The sequence below is a fragment of the Bos indicus x Bos taurus genome, chromosome 3, assembly GCF_003369695.1.
Source record: "Bos indicus x Bos taurus breed Angus x Brahman F1 hybrid chromosome 3, Bos_hybrid_MaternalHap_v2.0, whole genome shotgun sequence".
In the NCBI taxonomy this organism is placed as follows: Eukaryota; Metazoa; Chordata; class Mammalia; order Artiodactyla; family Bovidae; genus Bos; species Bos indicus x Bos taurus.
The window spans coordinates 93,834,954-93,854,977 of NC_040078.1; the positions used below are offsets into that span (position 1 = coordinate 93,834,954).

General features: G+C 42.8%; 1 protein-coding gene across 1 annotated transcript in view; it reads right to left on the reverse strand.

Moving 5' to 3' along the window:
• Positions 1-20,024, reverse strand: part of SHISAL2A (shisa like 2A) — a 31,186-nt gene that overhangs the window by 8,029 nt on the left and 3,133 nt on the right. The window contains exon 2 of the mRNA XM_027537242.1: positions 6,117-6,256. Coding sequence (XP_027393043.1) covers positions 6,117-6,256 — 140 coding nt within the window. The remainder of the gene's footprint in view (positions 1-6,116; positions 6,257-20,024) is intronic.

The window sequence follows — 20,024 nt, forward strand, 5'->3', positions numbered from 1 at the left end:
TTAATGGACTGCCTTTATTAGGTACTAGCCTTTCCACTCCCCATGACCATTTTCTGTTAATCAAAGAGTTCTCATTAGCAGGAAAGAGCCCATGCTAAGTACCCTCCTTAGCCTAATACAATTCTAGCTCAAAACAAAGAAACTTGGTCCCAGTAAAACCTTTGAAATATTGGAAATTGCTCAAGAATTCTCATTGCTATATTTGGGGACGCTTGAGTGATATATTTGGAACCAAAGTTGTGCACCTGTGGAGTGGATGCTAAAATGTTACCTCTGAGATGTGATGGCCGATATGTTCTAATTCAATTGGGGGTAAAGAAGGACCACCATTCTCTTGCTTCCAGACTCTATAATTCTGTTAACACGACCTGAGATTTCACTCATTTTTTTTTTGGCAGATACATCAAAATGCAGGTTCACACTGAACTTGTGGGCCCAATATGCCCACAAGTTTTTTTACATGATTCTCTTTCCCAGATGCCACGGATTCCCTCACATGAGTATCCCAGGGTCTTCAAATCCACAACTCTTCAATCCCCTTCCAGGGAAACCAGCAAAATAGCCAGTGGTCCAACTCTTGAGCACACTGTTTCTGCCTCTTCATCTGGCTGATATATAATGAAAGTTCTTAAAGTCCCTCAGTGGCGCCTGAAGCCTGGGGGAGGAAGAACCATCTTATAAAGGTGCTAGCCAAGAGGAAAGGAGGATGCCTAAGGCACATATAAAAGATTCAATTTTCAAGTTACAATAAGAAGATTCATGTTTGGCTAAAACACGCTGGCACAAGCATCTTATTCGATTCTTCTAACGATTCTCTGAGGTGAGTGTTATTTCATGTTATAGACAAACACAGACAGAGAAGGTTACCACTGGCACAGCTATTAGTACCGGATCCAGGATACACTTTCAATTCTACTTGATTCCAAAGCTTGGGCTCTTTCCACAGAGCAAATCTACCCTTAGTATAGGTTAGGAACTCTGCTAGGTGCTGGGGACACAAAGGCCTTTAAGACATGATTCCTATCTTTGACATATCAACAGTCTGAGGCGACTAACATGTAAACATCTAAATGCCTAACGATAATAAAAATGAGGGTTACTCATTTTTAAAAGCCACCATGTATTAGAAACCAAGCTCCAATGTAAGCTTCATCTCTAGTTTTATTGCTTTCTTAGTGGGTATTATTGTACACATTTTACAGAGTAAATTAAGGTCCAGGGAGAAGTGACTCGCCTAAGGCCACACAGTGAGAGTAACAAAGCCGGAATCAGAGCCATGTTCTCTGACATCCCAGCAGGGTTGTGCTTTCCCATCTTTTTTTCAGGGACCTTTTGGCCAGTCCCCCCATTGCCTGGGGTCTTAGCCTGTCGTGACCAGCAGGAAAGGAGTTCTCAGGTTTTCTCCCTGATTGGAGATGAGTCAGCCTTGACTCATCTCTGAGGCTTGTTTGGGTCATAGGTACCACCTCTCCAAGTGTGGTTAAGTAAAAAGCAGTGGGCTCTGAGGAAGTGGAACACTTCCTGGAAGGTCAGAGGGCCTGCTATAGGAAAAGATCTTTGGCCCTGGAGGCAAAGTCTTGGCCAATTGGCTGGGTGACCTTGGGCATATCACTGACACTTTCTGGGCCTCAGCAACCCATTGATAAACTGAGAACATCAGGCTCGATTCCCAGGAGCCCTAAGAGTTAGAGGGACTTCCCAGGTGGTGCTAGTGGTAAAGACTTCACCTGCCAATGCGAGAGACCCAAGATACCCGGGAACGGGTTCAATACCTGGGTCGAGAACATCTTCTCAAGTAGGAAACGGCAACCCACTCCAGTATTCTTGCCTGGAGGAATTCCATGGACAGAGGAGCCTGGTGGGCTACAGTTCATGTGGTGGCAAAGAGTCAGACACGACTGAGCATTAGAGCCACAAGCCAATTAATGCCCAATAGTTCTCTGAGGTGATTGTTAACTGTATTCAGACCAGCAATGAATGAGAGAGGTGAGAGATGAGTTAGTGAAAATGACAGATTAATGATATCCCCACCAACATTTTTCAGAGGAGGATGAGTCTCCCCACCTCCCATTTTTTATCTCTTATTAAAGGTACCTAGGTTAGAATACTTACCTCACTTACCCCATCAGTAAAATAGAGTTGATAATAACCTAAAGTAGCTGAACAGGTTAAATGGGATAATGTGCTAGGCACCTTGGCATAGTGCCTAGCACAAAAGTAGGTGCTTGGTCAGCCTCTGATCAAGCTAGTTCCTCACAAAGTACAAGAATGAGAAAGCTATGGTCTTCATTGCATCCCGAGTTTGAGGGATGGGTGGGATAGGGTTGATGGGACAGTAGAGAATACCTGGGCAGCAAAAGGAGCCTATCTTCAGAAACTGTTCTATTTTCACTCTGCTCTTGTCAAGGAACTCCCCACCCCACCCTTGCCCCCAGGCTCAGAGATTAGGACCCAAGGTACAGTGTGTAGTGATTGTGGGTTTTAGAGTAGGGAAATCGGGGTTGACATCCCCAAATGACAAGCCCACTAGCTGTGTAGACTTGGGCCAATTGCCTTCTCGTGGCTGAGCCTTGATTTCCTCTCCTGTAAAATGGGGCTAATGATCTCTCTATGGGCTTCCCAGGTGGCGCTAGTGGTAAAGAACCTGTGAATGCAAGAGACATAAGAGACTCAGGTTCAATCCCCGGGTAGGGAAGATCCCCCTGGAGGAGGGCATGGCAACCCACCCCAGTATTCTTGCCTGGAGAATCCCCATGGACAGAGGAGCCTGGCAGGCTACAGCCCATAGGGTCGCACAGAGTTGGACATGACTGAAGCAACTTAGCACGCGTGCATGCACATACCATCTCTCTACAGGTCCTACTGTAGAAGGAGACAAAAACAGATGAAAGTCTGTGTGAGGCAGAAGGCTCTGAGTGTAAGGGAGTGGCCTGTAAACGTTGATGCTGGGTTTGATCAACCCAAATGTTGGGTTGATGCTGCAGGTTCAGAGGAAGGAGAGGACAGCACTTCATGAAGAAGAAAGGAAGGAACTAAGAGCTGAGTTTGGGCAAAAGACAGAGAGAGAGCTGAAAGCTGTTATTTAATAAACAGAAAGTGCATTTTCCATTTTAAAAGTAAGAAGCAAAAAGCAAGAACACAAGCTGTATCAAACCCTGGTTATTGAATAATCAAAAAATCTAGCTGGTGGCTGAGCAGTGAAAAGCAGGAGGATCGTCTTCATTCACAGGACTGCCAGGTGAGCTGTGTTCCATTGATTTAGAAAGGCTGCAGGTGATAGGGTAGGGGGAGATGAGGGGAGCAGGGTATAAGCACCCTACACACCCGGCCTGGTGAGGTAGAAATAGGACTTTGGAGGCAGAAAAACACACACATTTGAATTACAACTCTGCAGTTTACAAACTGTGACCCCGTGGGCAATTGAAACACTGTTTTCACATCTGTAAGATGGGCGATAATAATACCTACCTCACTGGGGTGGTTTGGAAAATTAGACAAGATAGTGCATGTAAAGTTTCAAACAGAGTCTGGCATCAAGTAGGGACTTCCCTTCCTCAGCACAGGGATAAGGAGAGGAAGGAAGGTGGAGATGGAGTTGGCTCTAACATTCACTCACTAGGTATGTGGGCCTTAGTCTCCACATCTGTAAAATAGATTTTAATAAGATCCATACACTGCCTGGTTATTATGAGGAGCAAATGAAATTGTCTATTTAGAGATAATGCATTCCTTTTAAGGACAGTATTATTTTTCATTCCTTCTATGTTGATGGACATTTAGTTTCTTTCCAGTGTGACAAACTGTCATGGTATCCATCTTTACAAGTCCTCTCCTAGTGCAACTGTGTCTCTAAGGCAGATAATTAGAAGTGGAATCACTAATAGGCTATATACATTTTCAGTTTAAATGGATAGTGCCAAAATGCTCTACAAGTGGTTTCGCCAATTTATTGTTACCAGTGGTATATGAGATTACCCATTCCCCCATGTAACCTTCTCACTATCAATGTGATCCATTTTTTATTTTTGCCAATGTAATTGTTTTTTAAATCATTTTTTGAAAAGGTATGTCATTCTTAAATTGCATTCTCCTGATTATTAGTAAGGTAGAGTATCTTTTTATGTGTGTTGGGCATTTGTATTTTTTGGTAGATTATGTATTTCTCATGTGTTTAAAGGTGCACTTATATATCCTGGATATCAGTCTTGTCTCTATTTTATATACAGTTGATTCTCCTTATTTACTGTGCACGCATGCTCAGTCACTAAGTTGTGTCCAAGTGTTTGCAACCCCTCTGTCTATGGATTTCCCAGGCAAGAATACTGTAGAGGGTTGCCACTTCCTTCTTCAGGGGATGTTCCCAACCCAGGGATCAAACCTGCATTTCCTGCTTGGCAGGCAGATTATTTACCACTGAGCCATGAGGAAAGTGAAAGTGAAAGTTGCTTAGTCATGTCCTACTCTTTGCAACCCAATGGATAGTTCATGGACTTCTCCAGGCCAGAATTCTTGAGTGGGTGGCCATTCCCTTCTCCAGGGGATCTTCCCAACCCATGGATTGAACCCAGGTCTCCGGCATTGCAGGCGGATTCTTTACCAGCTGAGCCACCAGGGAAGCCCATTATTCACTGTTATTTTGTTCTATTAACTTACCATTAACACTGAATTAGCAAATACTGAATCAATTGCCCCTTGCTGCTGCTGCTAAGTCACTTCAGTTGTGTCCGACTCTGTGCGACCCCATAGACGGCAGCCCACCAGGTTCCCCCGTCCCTGGGATTCTGCAGACAAGAACACTGGTGTGGGTTGCCATTTCCTTCTCCAATGCATGAAAGTGAAAAGTGAAAGTGAAGTCGCTCAGTCATGACCGACTCTTAGCGACCCCATGGACTGCAGCCCACCAGGCTCCTCCATCCATGGGATTTTTCAGGCAAGAGTACTGGAGTGGGGTAGGGAAATACAAATTTAGGTTCCTGTGAGCCTCTGGTCACATTGTCAACCAATCAGTACATAACTTTGCTTTATGTATGTTTCTGCTTAAAGATACTGTATTTAATATATATTACTAACTGATAACATTTAACTCATGTGTATTGAACACATGTATTTTTTCCATAAGGCACATGACAGCCTTTTTATGTTGAGGAATACTAGATAGCACTTCAACGTTATATTTGGGGGCCATTTTCAATAGCGAAAGTGCCAATAAAAACACAAAACTGCAAAAATGTGACACTAAATATACCATGAAAAGGACGCTTGTTCACAGTCTGAGAGCTGAAACAAAAAGGCAAGCGTGGCCCTGTGCAGCCTCCGCTGGGCAACATCAGTGTGACTGGGCAACTCAAAGTTTTTGTTGCTCTGTGCACATCCACGTCTGCAAATGACCTCAAAAACACTGAAAGTATTGATTTTTGAGGTTACAAATTAATTCTAGCAAGTAGGCAAATTCGCCAATATGGAATCTGCAAATAATAAGGGTTGACTATGCGTCTGCATTTACAATATCTTTGCAGTCCACCACTTGTTTTTTTAACTTTATACATAGTCTCTTTTGTGTTATTTGCATTTGTTGGAGGCAAATTTGCTAATATTTCTCTTATTTAAAAAACTAAACATTTTATTCAAGTTACTATATTTTAATTAGTCTCTTTCTGGAGTCTTCTTCTATTCTAAGGTTTCTCAACATCAACAGTATTGACATTCTAGGTCAGATAACCCTTTTTTTTAGACCTTGTTATGCAGCCTGTGGGACCTTCCTTAACCAGAGATAGAATCTGTGTCCCCTGCCCTGGAAGCATAGAGTCTTAACTGCTGAACCACCAGGGAAGTTCTGGGTCAGATAACTCTATTGCAGAGTGCTGTCCTCTATATTGTAGGATGTTTAGTAATATCTCCCTGTAATAAACATAGAATTATTTTGATTATCAATGAACACATGAAGAGTTTGTGATGGAAATGTTCATATCATGAACCTCCTGAAAAATGTGCTGGTGCTTCTTAATATTCCAGAAACACACGTGAGGCAAATAGTCCAAACATCATTTCCAAATATCTCCCCTCTGAAAAGGTGCTAGCCTGCTGAATACAAGGAAATCATGTGGCCCCTTTCTTACCTGTAGTCTGTAAGTTTAAGCCTGGGTCCAACTTTGTGTGGGGTTTTGAGCTGATGAACAGGTAACAAAGCACACAGGCAGTGACAATGAAGGCCAGGAGGACCACTGCTGCTATGGACAGGCCCACAAGAGCACCAATACTGGGGACAGAAAAGCACAAGGGAGCAGAGTGTCAGGAAAGGACTTGGAAGGCAGCATTTTACAGGAGAAATGCTGTAGGTGTTATAGGAATCAGCCAGTCTTAACTTTTGTTCTGTCTCTGCTTCCCTTAAACAGACTTTTGGGGCCTAAGCCTGGGAAAGAGCATCAGCTGTGTGGCAAGTCCTCACCACGTACATAACTTGATGTGGCTTTATCCATACACATATTCAGTGCCATGATGTAGTTGAGACTGAATTTGTGTTCCCTTTATTCTTCTCTCCTTTCCTCAACCTGCTGCCACCCCAAGAAGCTAGAGATGATCTTTGTCAATAATTATTTTTTATTTATGTATACTTCACTTGGCTGCTCCATGTCTTAGTTATGGCATGTGAACTCTTAACTGCAGCATGAGGGATCTGGTTCCCCATCCAAAGAGCAAACCCCGCCCCCTGCATTGGGAGGGCAGAGTCTTAGCCACTGGACCACCAGAGAAGTCCCTAAAGATGATCTTAAAGAGCCCTCCCCATACTGCCATTTCTTAAAAATCAAGACACATAGCAAGCCTCAATTTAATATCAACTGTCCTTCCACCCTCAAGGTAATATCTGACTCAGTCTCTAGTGGGTCATCACGGCAGTGTGGACTCCACATCTGAAACCCCTTTTCTGCTGCTGGTCCCTCACCCCTCAGCCTCATTGCCTCTGCACCAAGTCAGGCCCTGGTCATCTGGTCTCCAGACTACTACCTTCTGGCTTGTTCAGGGAGCCACTGTCTTTCTGTTTCACATGATCCCTCCCATCATCTCCCCACATCAGAATTTTACCTGTCCTTGAAGGCCCATCTCAATGTCTCCTCCTCAGTGCTTTCCTTGGTCCCCTTTCTCTTTCTTTTCTTCTCCCAGTCCAGGCCTACCCAGCTAGGACACCTTACTTGGGGTCATTAGCACTTTCCACTTGGTCAGGGAGTCCAGTGTGGTAGGGAAAGAGCAAAGAGCTTTGGAACTCTCACAGACCCACCTGGTAAATTTAGGACCCAGATCTGTAACTAACTCGATATGACATCTTGATGAAATTATTAAGCCTGTTGAGTCTCAGCTTCTTTGCCTGAAAAGTGAGAATGATCAAAACACAGCACCTCTCAGGTGGTAGTGAGGGTGAATGATATCTATAATATTCTTGGCACACAGTAGTTCAACATATTCCTCATGCGTTCTCTGAAGGCATACTGAGACCATGTTTAACTGGCTCTGTTCTGCCTTTGTACGAGGCTAGCACATAGCACGCACTTAGCAATGATTATTGAGTACCTAATTTGTGTCAGACACTGTGGGATGTTCTCCCAGTGGTAGGACTAGGCTTGACTGTGTGCCCTTTCTGCCTACGACTCCTTCTGCAGCTTTTCTGCCTTCCCTAGCCGGACCCTGACCCCAGTCTCAGATTCCTGCCTTTGCCATTTCTGCTAGATTTCACTCCCAGCTAGCTGATGGTTATCTTCCAGTAAACAGAAACACCTTAGAGCTTTGGAGAGTCTGCTTTCCCAGGGCTAAATAAATTATTGGCTATCCCTACAATGGAATAGTATAGAGCCATTAAAAAACATGTTTTCAAATAAAATTTAAGATCAAAGATAAATTCTGATGAGTTAATGTGAAGTGAAAAAGGCAGGACCCAATATTAAATATATAGTGTAGCCCTAACTTAAATACATAAAATAACATGTACATATATAACATAACAAGGTGAGGATGGATGGAAATACACTAAATGCTAATGGGCTGTCTCTGGGTATAGCACAGGCTATGGATGTCCTGTCCATGTCCCACTGGATCTTACAATTCTGGAATATTCTGGCCAGGGTTTCAATGCCAGCATATGTATCTCTTTGCCTGAAAGCTTTCTTGGGCCCAGAAGAATCTCTGCACACTGAACAGGTCAAAAGTATAGGAAAATGGATGCCTCCCTTCTCCCTCCAGCATGTAGCCAATGACTGAAAAAAACTGACATGTAAACACCCAGCTTCCCGGCCCTGAGGTGGGATGACTCTGAGACGCGTGTGCAGTGGCTGACACAGGATAGCAGTTTCAAGGCTGGTGGCCCTTGGTGGTGACTTGCTTGGTAGCACACCGCCATTAACTCCTTCCCTTTCCCATCTCACTTCCCACCCTGTACCAGTATTTTCTAGGATCGTTTGTCATGTAAACTGCTTGCCTTAAAGTCCTTTGTTTCCCAGTCTTCTAGGGAACCCAAGCTAAGACACTGGGGATCTCCCATGATTGCTTTTCTTTTCTGTTTCTCCTGCCCTTTCTATTTTTTTCCCACACTGAGCATGTAGTAGTTTGTAGTTCTTTAGTATTAGTTTAATACTTTTTAGTTTAGTATTTTAATTAAATATTATTTCTTTTTTTTTTAATCTACTCACTGTTTATAAGGCTGTTATCTGTGGCTCAGATCATGAACTCCTTATTGGCAAATTTGGACTTCAGTTGAAGAAAGTAGGGAAACCACTAACCATTCATGTATGACCTAAATCAAATCCCTTACAACTATACAGTGGAAGTGATAAACAGATTCTAGGGATTAGATCTGATGATAGACAGAGTGCCTGAAGAACTATAGATGGAGGTTCGTGAAGACCATCCCCAAGAGAAAAAAAATGCAAAAAGGCAAAATGGTTGTCTGAGGAGGCCTTACAAACAGCTATGAAAAGAAGAGAAGCAAAAGGCAAAGGAGCAAAGGAAAGATATACCCATTTGAACGCAGAGTTTCAAAGAATAGCAAGGAGAGATAAGAAAGCCTTCCTCAGTGATCAATGCAAAAAATAGAGGAAAACAATAGAATAGGAAAGACTAGAGATCTCTTCAAGAAAATTAAAGATACCAAGGGAACATTTCATGCAAAGATGGGCACAATAAAGGACAGAAATGGTATGGATCTAACAGAAGTAGAAGATATTAAGAAGAGGTGGCAAGAATACACAGAAGTACTATACAAAAAAGATCTTCACAATACAGATAATCAAGATGGTGTGATCACTCACCTAAAGTCAGATATCCTGGAACACAAAGTCAAGTGGCCCTAGGAAGCATCACTATGAACAAAGCGAGTGGGGGTGATGGAATTCCAGTTGAGCTATTCCAAATCCTAAAAGACGATGCTGTGAAAGTGCTGCACTCTATATGTCAGCACATTTGGAAAACTCAGCAGTGGCCACAGGACTGGAAAAGGTCAGTTTTCATTCCAATCCCAAAGAAAGGCAATGCCAAAGAATGCTCAAACTACCGCACAACTGCACTCATCTCACATGCTAGTAAAGTAATGCTCAAAATTCTCCAAGCCAGGCTTCAACAGTACATGAACTGTGAACTTCCAGATGTTAACTGGATTTAGAAAAGGCAGAGGAACCAGAGATCAAATTGCCAACATCTGTTGGATCATCAAAAAAGCAAGAGAGTTCCAGAAAAACATTTATTTCTGCTTTATTGACTATGCCAAAGCCTTTGACTGTGTGGATCACAACAAAGAAATTCTTAAAGAGAATTACACCCTGTGTGGAAAATTCTGAAAGAGATGAGAATACCAGACCACCTTACCTGCTTCCTGAGAAATCTGTACAAAGGTCAGGAAGCAACAGTAAGAACTGGACATGGAACAACAGACTGGTTCCAAATTGGGAAAGGAGTACGTCAAGGCTGTATATTGTCACCCTGCTTATTTAACTTATATGCAGAGTACATCATGAGAAATGCTGGACTTGATGAAGCACAAGCTGGAATCAAGATTGCTGGGAGAAATATCGATAACCTCAGATATGCAGATGACACCAGCCTTATGGCAGAAAGTGAAGAAAAACTAATACATGTATACCTGTGGTGGATTCATTTTGATATTTGGCAAAACTAATACAAAAAAAAATAAAATTAAATAAAATTAAAAAAAAATAAAGAGCCTCTTGATGAAAGTGAAAGAGGACAATGAAAAAGTTGGCTTGAAACTCTCAGAAAACTAAAATCATGGCATCTGGTCTCATCCTTCATGGCAAATAAATGGGGAAACAGTGGAAACAGTGACAGACTATTTTTTGGGGTTCCAAAATCACTGCTGATGGTGACTGCAGGCATGAAATTAAAAGACGCTTGTTCTTTGGAAGGAAAGCTATGACAAACCTAGAAAGCATACTAAAAAGCAGAGACATTACTTTGCCAACAAAGGTCCATCTAGTCAAAGCTATGGTTTTTCCAGTAGTCATGTATGGATGTGAGAGTTGGACTATAAAGAAAGCTGAGTGCCAAAGAATTGATGCTTTTGAACTGTGGTGTTGGAGAAGACTTTTGAGAGTCCCTTGGACTGCAAGGAGATCAAACTAGTCCATCCTAAAGGAAATCAGTCCTGAATATTCATTGGAAGGACTAATGCTGAAGCTGAGACTCCAATACTTTGGCCACTGGATGCGAAGAACTGACTCATTGGAAAAGACCCTGATGCTGGGAAAGATTGAAGGTGGGAGAAGGGGATAACAGAAGATGAGATAGTTGGATGGCATCACCGACTCAATGGACACGAGTTTGAGTAAACTCTGGGAGGTGGTGATAGACACAGGGAGGCCTGGTGTGCTGCAGTCCCTGGAGTTGCAAAGAATCAGACACGACTGAGTGACTGAACTGACTGACTGATCTGGAAGATTCGTGCTCAGGTTGGGACCATACCCTTTACAAGGGACATCTATGGGTACCTGGCTGGAAAAAGCCTGTAAAAGTAGGATCCTTTGAGGAGTGGGTGAGAGAGTTGGGGGGATGCGTTCCAGATCAGCAGACAGTCAGGTAGTAGGTACTGCACTGAACGTCTTCCAGGGGACAGGGGAACCAGTTTCAAGGACAGAGCTGGGAACAACATGGGAGAGTCCAAGGGGGCAAAATCTGTCCTTAGTATAAGATGAACTCCAGGGAGTTCCCTGGTGGTCTAATGGTTAGGATTCTGGGCTTTTGCTGTCATTGCCTGGGTTCAATCCTTGGTCAAGGAAAGGAGATCTCACATAACATATGAAGTGACCAAAAAAATATAAGTTCAAAAAATGAACTTCAAATGATCAAAGTTGTCCCATGGTGAATGTACTGCCTCAAGAGGTGGTGAGTTTTTTATTATCAGACAGGTTTGCACAAGACCTGGATGAATCCACCTTTCAATGAAGTTAAAGATTCTTGCTGATGATGGGTAACTGGCCTGAAGAGCCACTAGCCTTCTAGAATTTCACAAACCTACAACTCTGAAAGATAGGTAACCCACTGTGACTTCTGGGAAAGAACTGGAGGGGTGATCTAACATTTGTTAAGGTTTTTGAGTCAGGCAGTTCTAAGTTTGAATCCTGGCTCTCTCACATATAAGTTGAAAACTCCTTCACCTTTTGATCTTCATTTTCCTTCATTCATAAAATTCACTATCTCACCAGGTGTCCATACAGATTAAATGAGATAATGTATCTACAGTGCCTGAATGCCAGTTCTGCCCTTCAGCAAGGCTGCAGCCCTTGGGCTCACATCTTAATCAAAACCAGAAACTACTGATTACGGGTGTTTGGAAAGTCTATCGGACATGTGATAACACCAGCTGCTTCCCCACAGGGAGTCTTCATTTCCTGAGACATGCTTTTAAAACAGCAATTCTCCTCTAGCACTATCCAAGGAAACAGTTCATCTGCAAATTTTTTAAAGGCCAGCTTTCATGAAAAGGGCCAAATGGAGTCCAGAGCAAAACAAGGTCTCCACCCTGCAATGGTGGGGCTCGACAGGAACATGCCAGAAGGGTTATTTCAGGGTCTGGAGTACACTGATCACCTAAATGTCCTGAGGACTTCAGTTTCCCTTCTCCACTTTGAAATTGTCTGTGATGTTTGTGAATCACATTCTAGCCAAGCCTAGGGGGCTTCCCTTGTGGATCACTGGTAAAAGAATCCACCTGCAGTGTAGGAGCCACAGAAAACATGGGTTTGACCCCTGGGTTGGGAAGATCCCCTGGAGAAGGGCATGGCAACCCACTCCAGTATTCTTACCAGGAGAATCCCACGGGCAGAGGAGCCTGGCAGGCTATAGGATATAGAGTCACAAAAAGTCAGAAACGACTGAAGCGACTTAACATGCACCCAGGAAAAGTCAGCCCTACAGGCTGCCCTTGGGGTCATAAACTCTGAAGGACACTGATGTGCAATGTGACCTCATAGCTCACTTCATGCAACCTTCTACCTCACTGTCTGAGCCATTAAAGCACTCCATACCTCAAGAGGGTCCCAGGCAAGGAGAGGAACCATAGGGGTGTATGGGGAATCGGGTGGTAGGAGTGGAATGGGATTCTGACTACATGCTGAAGGGTTTACTCATTCTGTATCCCCAAGTGCCACAACGGTGCCCAGAAGACAACAGAGGGTCAGCCAGTGACTTTTCAACTGATCTGAGAAGAGCAGGTTCAGTTCAGTTCAGTCGTTCAGTCATGTCCGACTCTTTGCGACCCCATGAACCACAACACGCCAGGCCTCCCTGTCCATCATCAACTCCTGGAGTTCACTCAAACTCATGTCCATAGAGTTGGTGATGGCGTCTAACCATCTAATCCTCTGTTGTCCCCTTCTCCTCCTGCCTTCAATCTTTCCCAACATCAGGGTCTTTTCAAATAAGTCAACTCTTCACATCAGGTGGCCAAAATATTGGAGTTTCAGCTTCAACAGTCCTTCCAATGAACACCCAGGACTGATTTCCTTTAGGATGGACTGGTTAGATCTCCTTGCAGTCCAAGGGACTCTCAAGAGTCTTCTCCAACACCACAGTTCAAAAGCATCAATTCTGCGCACAGCTGTCTTTAGAGTCCAACTCTCACATCTGCATATGACTACTGGAAAAACCATAGCCTTCACTAGATGGACATTTATTGGCAAAGTAATGTCTCTGCTTTTGAATATGCTGTCTAGGTTGGTCATAACTTTCCTTCCAAGGGGTAAGCGTCTTTTAATTTCATGGCTGCAATCACTATCTGCACTGATTTTGGAGCCCCCCAAAATAAAGTCAGCCACTGTTTCCACTGTTTCCCCATCTATTTCCCATGAAGTGATGGGACCAGATGCCATGATCTTCGTTTTCTGAATGTTGAGCTTTAAGCCAACTTTTTCACTCTCCACTTTCACTTTCATCAAGAGGCTTTTGAGTTCCTCTTCACTTTCTGCCATAAGGGTGGTGTCATCTGCATATCTGAGGTTATTGATAATCTCCCGGCAATCTTGATTCCAGCTTGTGTTTCTTCCAGTCCAGTGTTTCTCATGATGTACTCTGCATATAAGTTAAATAAGCAGGGTGACAATATACAGCCTTGACGTACTCCTTTTCCTATTTGGAACCAGTCTGTTGTTCCATGTCCACTTCTAACTGTTGATTCCTGACCTGCATACAGGTTTCTCAAGAGGCAGGTCAGGTGGTTTGGTATTCCCATCTCTTTCAGAATTTTCCACAGTTTATTGTGATCCACACAGTCAAAGGCTTTGGCATAGTCAATAAAGCAGAAATAGATGTTTTTCTGGAACTCTCTTGCTTTTTTCATGATCCAGCGGATGTTGGCAATTTGATCCCTGGTTCCTCTGCTTTTTCAAAAATCAGCTTGAACATCTGGAAGTTCACGGTTCACGTATTGCTAAAGCCTGGCTTTGAGAATTTTGAGCATTACTTTAGTAGCGTGTGAGATGAGTGCAGGAGCTGACTGTGGCTCAGACCATGAACTCCTTATTGCCAAATTGAGACTTAAATAGAAGAAAGTAGGGAAAACCACTAGACCATTCATGTATGACCTAAATCAAATCCCTTATGATTATACAGTGGAATTGAGAAATAGATTTAAGGGCCTAGATCTGGTACATAGAGTGCCTGATGAGCTATGGAATGAGGTTCGTGACATTGTACAGGAGACAGGGATCAAGACCATCTCCATGGAAAAGAAATGCAAAAAAGCAAAATGGCTGTCTGGGGAGGCCTTACAAATAGCTGTGAAAAGAAGAGAAACGAAAAGCAAAGGGGAAAGGAAAGATATAAACATCTGAATGCAGAGTTCCAAAGAATAGCAAGAAGAGATAGCCTTCTTCAGTGATCAATGCAAAGAAATAGAGGAAAACAACAGAATGGGAAAGACTAGAGATCTCTTCAAGAAAATTAGAGATACCAAAGGAACATTTCATGCAAAGATGGGCTCGATAAAGGACAGAAATGGTATGGACCTAACAGAAGCAGAAGATATTAAGAAGAGATGGCAAGAATACACAGAAGAACTGTACAAAAATGATCTTCACGACCCAGATAATCATGATGGTGTGATCACTCATCTAGAGCTAGACATCCTGGAATGTGAAGTCAAGTGGGCCTTAGAAAGCATCACTACGAACAAAGCTAGTGGAGGTGATGGAATTCCAGTTGAGCTATTCAAATCCTGAAAGATGATGCTGTGAAAATGCTGCACTCAATATGTCAGCACATTTGGAAAACTCAGCAGTGGCCACAGGACTGGAAAAGGTCAGTTTTCATTCCAATCCCAAAGAAAGGCAATGCCAAAGAATGCTCAAACTACCACACAATTGCACTCATCTCACACGCTAGTAAAGTAATGCTCAAAATTCTCCAAGCCAGGCTTCAGCAATATGTGAACCGTGAACTTCCTGATATTCAAGCTGGTTTTAGAAAAGGCAGAGGAACCAGAGATCAAATTGCCAACATCTGCTGGAACATGGAAAAAGCAAGAGAGTTCCAGAAAAACATCTATTTCTGCTTTATTGACTATGCCAAAGCCTTTGACTATGTGGATCACAATAAACTGTGGAAAATTCTGAAAGAGATGGAAATACCAGACCACCTGATCTGCCTCTTGAGAAACCTGTATGAAGGTCAGGAAGCAACAGTTAGAACTGGACATGGAACAACAGACTGGTTCCAAATAGGAAAAGGAGTACGTCAAGGCTGTATATTGTCACCCTGCTTATTTAACTTATATGCAGAGTACATCATGAGAAACGCTGGACTGGAAGAAACACAAGCTGGAATCAAGATTGCCGGGAGATTATCAATAACCTCAGATATGCAGATGACACCACCCTTATGGCAGAAAGTGAAGAGGAACTAAAAAGCCTCTTGATGAAAGTGAAAGTGGAGAGTGAAAAAGTTGGATTAAAGCTCAACATTCAGAAAACAAAGATCATGGCATCCGGTCCCATCACTTCATGGGAAATAGATGGGGAAACAGTGGAAACAGCGTCAGACTTTATTTTTCTGGGCTCCAAAATCACTGCAGATGGTGATTGCAGCCATGAAATTAAAAGACACTTACTCCTTGGAAGGAAAGTTATGACCAACCTAGATAGCATATTCGAAAGCAGAGACATTACTTTGCCAACAAAGGTCTGTCTAGTCAAGGCTATGGTTTTTCCTGTGGTCATGTATGGATGTGAGAGTTGGACTGTGAAGAAGGCAGAGCGCTGAAGAATTGATGCTTTTGAACTCTGGTGTTGGAGAAGACTCTTGAGAGTCCCTTGGACTGCAAGGAGATCCAACCTGTCCATTCTAAAGGAGATCAGCCCTGGGATTTCTTTGGAAGAAATGATGCTAAAGCTGAAACTCCAGTACTTTGGCCACCTCATGCGAAGAGTTGACTCATTGGAAAAGACTCTGATGCTGGGAGGGATTGGGGGCAGGAGGAGAAGGGGACGACAGAGGATGAGATGGCTGGATGGCATCACTGACTCGATGGACAATAGTCTGAGTGAACTCCGGGAGTTGGTGATGGACAGGGAGGCCTGGCGTGCTGCGATTCATGGGGTCGCAAAGAGTCGGACATGACTGAACGTCTGATCTGATCTGAGTGCAATTGTGCAGTAGTTTGAGCATTCTTTGGCATTGCCTTTCTTTGGGATTGGAATGAAAACTGACCTTTTCCAGTCCTGTGGCCACTGCTGAGTTTTCCAAATGTGCTGACATATTGAGTGCAGTACTTTCACAGCATCATCTTTCAGGATTTGAAATAGCTCAACTGGAATTCCATCACCTTCACTAGCTTTATTCATAGTGATGCTTCCTAAGGCCCACTTGATTTCATATTCCAGGATGTCTGGCTCTAGCTGAGTGACCACACCACTGTGATTATCTGGGTCGTGCAGGTCTTTTTTGTACAATTCTGTGTATTCTTACCACCTCTTCTTAGTATCTTCTGCTTCTGTTAGGTCCATACCATTTCTGTCCTTTATTGAGCCCATCTTTGCATGAAATGTTCCCTTGGTATCTTTAATTTTCTTGAAGAGATCTCTAGTCTTTCCCATTCTATTGTTTTCCTCTATTTATTTGCATTGATCACTGAGGAAGGTTTCTTATCTCTCCTTGCTATTCTTTGGAACTCTGCATTCAAATAGGTATATCTTTCCTTTTCTCCTTTGCTTTTTGCTTCTCTTCTTTTCACAGCTATTTGTAAGGCCTCCTGAGACAGCTATTTTGCTTTTTTTGTATTTCTTTTTCTTGGGGATGGTCTTGATCCCTGTCTCCTGTACAATGTCACGAACCTCATTCCATAGTTCATCAGGCACTCTATCAGATCTAGTACCTTAAATCTATTTCTCACTTCCACTGTATAATCATAAGGGTTTTGATTTATGTCATACTTGAATGGTCTAGTGGTTTCCCCCACTTTCTTTGATTTAAGCATGAATTTGGCAATAAGTAGTTCATGATCTGAGCAGGTTATGAGAGTCATTTAGCCTTAGACATTTGTGGAGCAGGTCAAGTCAGGGCTTGGGACCAGACAGGCCTGAGTTTTCATCCTAGTTCTGACACTTCTTCTCACTAAGGTAATCTAAGATAGTAACTTAACCTCTTACAAGTTTCCTCATCTGTAAAATGGAGAGATGTGGAAGAGCTGTGATTGTGTAAATGCAACTAGCCCTAAAATGGTGTGAAGTAATGTTCTTTTACCACCAGACACATCCACAACTGAGCATTGTTACCACTTTGGCCCAGCTCTCTTTCTGGAGCTATTTCTCCACTCTTCCCCAGTAGTATATTGGACACCTACTGACCTGGGGGGCTCATCTTCTGGTGTCATATCTTTTTGTCTTTTCATACTGTTCATGGGGTTCTCCAGGAAAGAATGCTGGGGTGGTTTGCCATACTTTCCTTCAGTGGACCACATTTTGTCAGAACTGTCCATCCTGACCTGTCCGTTTTATGGATGTCGATGTAGTTATGTCTGGCGGTGAAAGTAAAGTCCTGTGTTGTAAAGAACAATACTGCAAAGGAACCTGGAATGTTAGGTCCATGAATCAAAGTCAATTTGATGTGGTCAAACAGGAGATGGCAAGAGTGAATATTGACATTTTAGTAATCAGTGGACTAAAATGGGTGGAAATGGACGAATTCAATTCAGATGACCATTATATCTACTACTGTGGGCAAGAATCTCTTAGAGGAAATGGAGTGTCTCTCATAGTCAACAAAAGAGTCTTAAATGAAGTACTTGGGTGCAATCTCAGAAATGACAGAATGACCTCGGTTTGTTTTCAAGGCAAACCATTCGACACCATAGTAATCCAAGTTTACGCTCCAACCAGAGAAGGCAATGGCACCCCACTCCAGTACTCTTGCCTGGAAAAATCCCATGGACGGAGGAGCCTGGTAGGCTGCAGTCCATGAGGTCACTCAGAGTCGGACACAACTGAGCTGAGCAATTTCACTTTCACTTTTCACTTTCATGCACTGGAGAAGGAAATGGCACCTTCTCTGGCTCCAACCAGAGAAGGCAATGGCATCCCACTCCAGTGTTCTTGCCTGGAGAATCCCAGGGACAGAGGAGCCTTGTAGGAGGCCGTCTATGGGGTCACACAGAGTCGGACACAACTGAAGTGACTTAGCAGCAGCATGCTCCAACCACTGATGCTGAAGAGGCTGAACAGTTCTATGAAGACCTACAAGACCTCTGGAACTAACACACAAAAAAATGTCCTTTTCATCATAGGGATTGGAATGCAAAAGTAGGAAGCCAATAAATACCTGGAGTAACAGGCAAGTTTGGCCTTGGAGAACAAAAATTAAGCAGGGTAAAGGCTAACAGAATATTGTCAAGAGAACACACTGGTCATAGCAAACACCCTCTTCCAACAACACAAGAGACAACTCTGCATATGGACATCACCAGATAGTCAATACTGAAATCAGATCGATTATATTCTTTGTAGTCAAAGATGGAGAAGCTCTATACAGTCAGCAAAAACAAGACCTGGAGCTTACCGTGACTCAGATCATCAGATTCTTACGGCAAATTTCAGACTTAAATTGAAGAAAATAAGGAAAACTACTAGGTCATTCAGGTATGACCTAAATCAAATCCCTTATAATTATACAGTAGAGGAAATGAATAGATTCAAGGCATTAGATCTGGTAGACAGAATACCTGAGAACCTATGGATGGAGGTTCATAACACTGTACAGGAGTTGGTGACCAAAACCATCCCCAAGAAAAAGAAATGCAAGAAGGCAAAGTGGTTGTCTGAGAAAGCCTTACAATAGCTGAGAAAAGAAGAGAAGCAAAAGGCAAAGGAGAAAGGGAAAGATATACCCAACTAAATACAGAGTTCCAGAGAACTGCAAGGAACGATAAGAAAGCCTTCTTATGTGAATAATGAAAAGAAAGGAAAACAATAGAATGGGAAAGACTAGGGATTTCTTCAAGAAGACTGGAGAAAGGGAATGTTTCATGCAAAGATGGGCTCAATAGAGCACAGAAATGGCAAGGACTTAACAGAAGCAGAAGAGATTAAGAAGCAGTGGCAAGAATACACAGAAGAACTATATAGAAAAGGTCTTAATGACCAGGATAACCACAATGGTGTGATCACTCACCTAGAGCCAGACATCTTGAAGTGTGAAGTCAAGTGGGCCTTAGGAAGCATCACTACGAACAAAGCTAGTGGAGGTGATGGAATTCATGAGATATTTCAAATCCTAAAAGATGATGTTGTGAAAGTGCTGCACTCAATATGTCAGAAAATTTGGAAAACTCAGCAGTGGCCACAGGACTGGAAAAGCTCAATTTTCATTCCAATCTCAAAGAAGGGCAATACCAAAAAATGTTCAAACTACCATGTAATTGTACTCATTTCACTTGCTAGCAAGGTAGTGCTCAAAATCTTTCAAGCTAGGCTTTAGCAGTACTTGAACCTAGAACTTCCAGATGTAAAAGCTGGATTTAGAAAAGGCAGAGAAACCAGAGATCAAATTGCCAACATCCACTGGGTCATAGAGAAAGCAAGAGAATCCCAGAAAAACATGTGCTTCATTGACTACACTGAAGCCTTTGACTATGTGGATCACAACAAACTGTGGAAAATTCTTCAACAGATGGGAATAACAGACCACTGTCTCTTGAGAAACCTGTATGTGGGTCAAGAAGCAACAGTTAGAACAGGACATGGAACAACAGACTGCTTCAAAATTGGGAAAGGAGTACCTCAAGGCTGTATATCGTCACCCTGCTTATTTAATTTATATGCAGAATACATCATGCAAAATGCCAGGCTGGATGAATCACAACCTGGAATCAAGATTGCTGGAAGAAATATCAATAACTTGAGATATGACATCACCCTAATGACAGAAAGTGAAGAGAAACTAAAGAGCCTCCTGATGAGGGTGAAAGAGGGGAGTGAAAAACCTGGCTTAAAACTCAACATTCAAAAATCTAAGATCATGGCATCTGGTCCCTTCACTTTATG